This window comes from Saccostrea cucullata, unplaced genomic scaffold (genome assembly GCF_032062105.1).
Source record: "Saccostrea cucullata isolate Sc308-1 unplaced genomic scaffold, CSIRO_AGI_Scuc_v1 ctg931, whole genome shotgun sequence".
Classification (NCBI taxonomy): domain Eukaryota; kingdom Metazoa; phylum Mollusca; class Bivalvia; order Ostreida; family Ostreidae; genus Saccostrea; species Saccostrea cuccullata.
The window spans coordinates 297,370-304,949 of NW_026927584.1; the positions used below are offsets into that span (position 1 = coordinate 297,370).

The 7,580-nt window shown below is 33.2% G+C and overlaps 1 protein-coding gene across 1 annotated transcript; it reads left to right on the forward strand.

Annotated features, from left to right (window-relative positions):
- The first annotated feature begins 519 nt into the window (after nt 1-519).
- LOC134274865 (myosin heavy chain, non-muscle-like) lies at nt 520-4,252 on the forward strand. Its single transcript, XM_062757110.1, has 6 exons — nt 520-1,338; nt 1,423-1,560; nt 1,647-1,751; nt 2,303-2,392; nt 2,484-2,678; nt 3,474-4,252. Exons 1-6 carry the CDS (start codon nt 521-523, stop codon nt 3,610-3,612), a joined length of 1,485 nt encoding a protein of 494 aa, XP_062613094.1. The 5' UTR covers nt 520; the 3' UTR covers nt 3,613-4,252.
- Nucleotides 4,253-7,580: the final 3,328 nt, after the last annotated feature.

A 7,580-nucleotide genomic window follows, 5' to 3' on the forward strand; every position in this document is an offset into this window, starting at 1 on the left:
CAAAGTAGATATTGCTTCTGTTGAAACACAGACCTGAAAGACTGTTGGGATAAACTTTTGTCTTCCTTTTTAATTAATTCATACAAACATAAGAAAAATTCAGAGATTTTTTAAGCAGTATCGAGGATGTACATTTAATATTAATTAATACTTTTTTAAAATAAAGCATGAGAAGTATTTGCGTTTCGATTAATTTCTTACAGTACTTATATTTTACTTTGAGTGTAAATGACAATAAAGGTGAAAATAAAGAAATATAGACACATGATTGGGTTTGAATAGTAAAAGAGCCCCACATTGTTTTAATAAATCGTCAAGAAAACTTTTTCTTCATAGCTAGTTAAATGCGTTGTTCATAGGTATACATGTATATTATATTAGTGTTGAGTGTACACAAGTGTGGCTTTAAAATTTTAACTTATTTCGGAAACTGTTCATACCTTAAATTTTGAATTCGCTGAATTGCCATGAAATGGGTCATGAAATGGGAACCCTTAATGCGAGTGTGTATCAAATTCAAATGAACGCCAAAAGACCAAAATCCCAGCGGACAATATCGGACTGGGAGTCAAAATGTGAGCTCTGTCGGACACCGGCTACGGTGGAATGGAAGTGTTTGAATTGTTCTGATTTTATGTGTGCTAACTGCTACAAGATCCACAAGCACGGTAAACTGACAAAGATGCACACTATCATTTCCAAGACGAACAGAGGTAGCGAGAGTAACTTACTTCACAACATAAGATGTGACAAGCACGAAGAGGAAAACGTAGACATCTTTTGTGCAAAGTGCGACAAGCCGATTTGCAAAATATGTCTCATAACGGAGCACAATTCGCACAGTTTGACGCAAATGGAAACAAAAGCAGAAGAAGAAGAAGAAAGCGCCAAAATACGGAAACTGTTGAGCGAAGTTTCGGCTACAAAAATTAAACATTTTCAAGAGCAAATAACCAAACAAGAAGCGGCTATCGATACTTTCACCCAGAAGGACAAAATGGCTACACGTGATATGGAAACAAAAACGGAGAAGATGATAGGTATTATCAGGGAAATCGGCAATAAACTGATAAAGGAGGATGTCAATCGATTGGAGACAATGAAAAAGCACAGATCGTCACTGGCGAAAGAATTGGCACAAATCAGAAAGACTGTAGAAGAGGCGGAAGTGAGCTTGCAGAGAGGAAACGCTCTGGAAATGATTCAGAAGTCGCATTACTTTGAAAGAAAACTTGACCAAAAAGTCCCGGATGCACTGCGTCCAGTGTATCACGATTTCTTCAAGTTCAGAATAGACAAGGAAATTCTAACGGCTTTGAAAAAGGAATGTAATGTAAGGTAGGAATAGCTCTGAAGAAGAACTTGATTTCTGAAAATTTGAAATCTTCCCCTGAATAATTCATGTATTTTATTTAATTTTAGATTGCATGAACGAGATTTAGCGGAGTTACTGGAGAAAAATAAAGCCCTACAACAAGAGCTGGACAAAGTAACACTGGAAAACGAGAAGCAGGTGAAAGCTCTACAGTCCAAACTGAACGCAGTCACCATCAGGAAAAGGTAACTCTCTTTCATGTGGACATTTCCATTATGTGATATATATTCTATATAAGGAATGTAATTGTAGTTGACTTTTTTTATTGCAGTAATTTGGAGAAAGAGTTACGTTCTTTTAGGGATATGAAGACCCAGGTAGAACAGGAGAGGGCTGCCTACAGGGAGTCAGCAAGCAGCAACAACGAGAGCACTGAGTCTGTTTATAACCACGCATTTAAAGTTTTTTAGATTTTTAAAATAATTTCGACAGTCATATGAGGTCCGAAACATAATATATTATGAACATTGTCTGATGAAAAATGTCCAAAACTTTCGACTTATTTAGCGTCACAGAGGCAAGCTCTCACCAATCTAAATTTGATATCTCAAAATCACATATATTTGGAACTTTCAAAGACTTTTTATTAGTTCATTTAACTTGAATATTCTAAATCCTTTAAGTTTATTTTTCGGTCCATCGAGTTCAAGATAACGAAAAATTTGACTATAAAATGTCAACATGATATTTAGAATTTCATTATCACTTCATTGTCTGTATACACATGTATAGGCATCTGACATTACTTTAATAATTTTCTTAAATGAAAAAAATCACTATACCTAAAATGTATTTCTAGGTATGGGGTTATTTTTTATATGTAAAAAAAAAAAAGATAAGTAACGTCAGATGCCTGTAGCGGTACACTAATATAAAAGTACATGTATTTGTTAAAACTTTAGAGCTATTTTTAACTTTTGTAAACAGAGCCCTGAGAGAACAAGTGAAAATGTTGCAGCTAGAGATCGATGGTTTGTCTGAGAAATCTAACAGTTCTGATAAAAGCCAACGTTACAGGTATATCTTCATTTATTTCTATAACTGAACAAAGATGTGAATAACCAGTTCTTATTTGACAAGGGAGATAGTTATTTTTTAATGCTTACAGGGACCTTGAAAAAGAAAACGAGAGACTGCGATCTGAAAAGAAAAGATTACAAAAGGAGAGTGGAGCAACGATACTAAAACTAAGAAAAAATCTTAAAGTTACCTGCCCTTTGAAGAGAGCAAAACTTGTTCATTCATTTAGAATGTTTCCTCTACGCAAATATCAACAGTTACAGTTTCCATTTATTGTACAAATGTACGTACTCCTAGAATGTAATGTAAAAAACGATGTAAGGAAATCAATGAAATAAAAATTTATTAATTTTGTTGCAGGTATTTAATCCAAAATATACCGAACGTTTTCCAAGCAGAGTGCATTCTTTTGTCGTTTGTTTTAAAACCTGTTTTAACAATTTTGAATCCTTTCAAATTAAAATTTTTTTCATATACCGAGTTAAGATCTAAATAATAGACTTAAATATTAAGCAAAAATTTTATTACAATTAATAAAACGCTCTTTTTTATTTTTATCGAGCTTAGACAAGGTTAGAGTCATAACAGTTATCTGTCCTTTAATATTTTCATAACAGATAATATCTTTCAGTACAGGGTTATACGAGACTCTAGCATGGAAGAGTGATTAAGAATTGTAATGTAATTTGCAATCGAGTCTAATGAAATATTATCTTAATTCACAATACAATCAGAGCAAAGTAATTTAAAGATGATCTCTTTTTAAAATCGCCTGACCTTACAAATCGTGTCCATGGTTGTAATAGGCCTAAAGTCGTGTAATAAAGAAATGGTGCTAGGTTTGGTTGCTGACAATATTTCTGGTGTGAGACGATTCCTTGATGGAGGAATGTGAATTTTTTGTCATAGTTATTATGATTCTTGGACCAATAATAATAGGTCTTATACTTATATACATCCAGAGGGTCAGGTAAGCAAAGGCTATACAGATATTAGTACAAGTACATAACGTGTACAGTAATGCTATGTAATGATAGCACCATTTTGTAGTGATTTTTAAAATTTTTTATCTTTGTAGGAGCTGTAGAAAATGGTTTTGTAGCCGGTTTTGTGACTTCGATCGAACGGAAGAAAAACAGCTTTATGTACGCGAGGATACCTTTTCCAGCTTTTCCAGTTCAGGAATAGAAGTCGTAGAGACTGAGTCTTACATGTGATAGTGCTTGTTATATCAGGAGAAAGGACGTCCTGACTCCTGTGTTGAAAGAAATGGTGTCATAGTTATAATTGAAAATGATGTGTGTATGTTTCGAAGGCATTACAAATTATTACAATATAACATGCAAAATGTAGACTTATTAGAGGAGGATTCACTGAAAGAAATAACTAGTGTGCCTAGTAAAGCGTTCTTCGTGATTAGTAATCACTCTGTTTACTAGCTAAAATAGTGAAAAGTGGAGTAATGGTCGTAAAGATACTTAAATACCTAGTGAAAGTTACTTATAAGTTCTTAGATTTACTAATGTTATCTAGTAAATCTACCCAATTCCCAGTAAAACTACTTTTGAAGTAGTGATTGTATGGACAGTAAATTTACTAGTCTTCCCAGTGACTTTCACTAATTTTTTTTTCAGTGTTTAAACAGTAGACAGTTACTGATTGCTGTCCAGTTTATTTAAACTTTGAGATGTATATATTGTTTAATTAAAATGTATCAATGAACTAACTATAATATAAATGCAACAAGAAACTAACAATGGCAAGTTATATAGATGAGAAATAAACAAAAATTATGTAACTAAGCCCCATTCATATGCGCTCGTTTAATTATATACCACAGGCCTTGGATCGCTTAAAAATGAGTGTGCAAAAAAAGATATTGTTTTAACTCCTCAATTTTTTTTCTAAGCGCTATCTAAAGGCCTGTATAATAACATCGTCTCAAGCCACGGTCCGGAGTCCGCATGTAGCTCTCTCAAGAATGGGAGAGGATCGTACATTTTGGCCTTGGTTTGCGACGATGGTGTTATAAACACATGTAAATTAAAAATAAATTATGCCAATACTTTTTGTGTGTAAATGCAGTTTTTGCGATGCATTCACATGCACTCTTAGACTTTATGTAAATCAACATTATCAGTATGACGCACAGTTACTTGTTTCAGTAATAAATTTTTAACCCACAGTATAATAATAACACCTTGTGCTATTATTATACTAGGGGTTAAAATTTTATAACCGACACAAGTACCTGTGGTATGACGTTTAAGTATTTTGTAAATACTTGTTTGGGCATTCTTGTAACTCTTCAACTCATTGTTCTCACGTGCACTTAGAAGAGCATTGCCATTTCTAGTTTAAATGCTACTTGAAATTATTTGATTTAATAAATACAATACCGCATATTTGAGTTCATCTCACAATATGCGTCGTTATCAAAGCTCTATCCTCAATATTATATGTCATCATTCACCTCCTTTTTGTGAAAAAAAAAACAACTAATAAATGAGATAAGCCGGAATTTATTTATCCATTCATACAGTGTCGGTACTTAGTCACTAGGTTTACGGGTTATCTCCCCTTTTCTATGCATCAATGAAAGTGAAAGGTGGGTGATGAAAGTATCCGATTTATTTTTTTTGTATTATGAAATATTTTATCATAATTCTAGTTTTTAAAGTTAAGTTTTAGTCAAAGAATTAACATGGGTTATCTTATTAACATTGATTTTGCTCGATGGCATATATTTCATTGGATTGAAACAGATCGATTTGCCACCCGTCCATACTTTAAAACTTTGGCACATGGTGCAAGAGGTAACAATATGGTAATAATAACCAACTTCATCAGCAGATTTTGAATGAAGAAAAGCGTACTTAGTGAAATGTTATTTAAACAAAATGAGCTGATGTAAAAATAGCTATGAACTTCAACTTTATTCGGTCCATGTTATTCAAGGTCATTGGTCAAACATCCATACACATGTTAGCCTATATTTAGATACTTAGTTTCCTTGGCCTATCTTTCAGGGGTTTAGAAAATTCAAATGGGAATATCCATAATTATAATTCTTACAATATGAGTATGCTTTTGTAGCTTTGGGTTTGTTGCATTTTATCAGTTTATTTAAAATATTTTGTGATATTTTGATAAATAAATAAATATATAATTAAACAAATAAAATAAATGTTCAAGGACAGGGCTACCATAGCTGCGCCATACTACCTTTTTCCTTAAAACTGAATAAATAGAAAAAATACAGATTGAGAATTATAATAAAAGTTTGATAAATCTATTGCATCATGTCTTTAGAAATGTTATTTAGCTAGATTTACAAGGGAACAGAACTCTAATTAAAGTATATAAATTTTCAATCAAGGCCATTCAGCTTTAACAAGGGGCCAAAGAGAGGCATGAAAGATATGGAATTGCGACAAAGGCAGTAATCAATTGTGAAAGAAAATAGTTCAAAGTAAAATACAGAACAAGTTGTGTTGCTTTTGAATGTTATATTACAATAATGCATTTTTATGTTCCCCAAACGAAGTTGGGGAACATATTGTTTTTACTCTGTTTCTTATTATTATTATTATTATTATTATTATTTTTCTTCTTCCTGGGAAGATCTTTTCCGCGAATGATCTTGTAAACTACACATGTGACTAAGGTGAAACCTTTTTAGGGTCAGTAGGCATGTTATGTAGATTTGCGGAACGAAGGTCATTTTGCGCGCACGTGCTTGCAAGAGCGTGCACGTGCAACGCGTGAAATGACCAATATAATGAATATTGCCGTAACTTTTTTAATTTTAGATAAAATGTTTTGAAAGTCATAATATGAGGATATATTAGTAGCATAGACAAGATGACATGGTCAAAATTGCAAGATCTCACGCGCATGCACGTGCGCTTCGCTCTGATTGGCTGAAACTAAAGTCTCGATATCTTTCTTGTTTTTTGATAAGATCATTTGAAATTTTGAATATAGTCATACATTAGGGAGATCTAAAGCCTGGTATAAAAGAATTGTCATGAAAGAATGTGCATGCACGTGTGCTTGCAAGAGCGCGCAGGTGCAACACTAGAAATGTCCAATATAATTGATATAAACGTAACTATTTAATTTTTTTATGAAATGTTTTGAAAGTTATAATATAAGGATATATCAGAAGCATAGACTAGATGACATGGTCAAAATAGTAAGATCTCACGCGCATGCATGTGCGCTTCGCTCTGATTGGCTGAAACTAAAGTCTCAGTATCTTTCTTGTTTTTCGACAAAATCCTTTGAAATTTTGAACATGGTTATACATTATAAAGATCTACAGCATGGTATATAAGAATTTATCATGAAAAGCATGCGCATGCACGTGTGCTGCAATCTGATTGGCTGATATTTTAATTGTCTATAACTTTCTTAGTTTTCAACGAAACGGGATAAAATTTAGAATATGAATAGGTATCATGGATTCCTACATAATGGTACTATCAAAATTGAATGCACGAACATTCTTTCATGCAAGTGCGCGCGCGAAATACGCAAAAGAGCCAATATTTTTAAAAAACATTAAAATGTATATTGTAAAGATTTTTTTATTTATTCTCACGATATATAGATATGCTAATTGTTTAGACAACATGCTATGATCATCTTGCACATGCACGTGCGTGCGCGTACAATGCGTTAAATGACATATAGTTGATATCATTATACCTTTTATAATTCTTTGATGAAATCCTTCGATACTGATCATATTTTGTAAAATGTCTTACAGGAATTAGGCACAAAAAGGGATTTGGGGAGCGTTTGGGGAACATCTGTAACGGTCCCCGTTACAATTAGCACTAGTTTATATATGAATTAAGCATCAAGTAAGAGGTGTATTTGTTAATACAAATTTACAGTTGTACACATGCTATGATAAAACTCACGGTAAGTAAATATGAATGATGACTAAATAGATTTCGAGTGAAAAATTTCAGTTGGATAGAAGCATTACAATGAACAATTCAGGCTGTAAAATCTAGGGGGCATAGGTTCCATGCACCCGAGTTGAATTGTACATTGTCTGTCAAATCTACATGATAGTTATATTAGGACCAGCAGCATCCTCACCTATTCGGATATCTCTTCTCCTAGGGGGCTTGACAAGGGGGACAACTTCAGACTCAACCAGAACAATAAC

Coding starts and splice junctions, on each gene's coding strand:
- LOC134274865 (XM_062757110.1), top strand. CDS start 521: ATGAACGCCAAAAGACCAAAATCCCAGCGGACAATATCGGACTGGGAG. Junction 1,339..1,422: donor AAAAAGGAATGTAATGTAAG/GTAGGAATAGCT, acceptor ATTTAATTTTAG/ATTGCATGAACGAGATTTAG. Junction 1,752..2,302: donor AGCAACAACGAGAGCACTGA/GTCTGTTTATAA, acceptor TTTTGTAAACAG/AGCCCTGAGAGAACAAGTGA.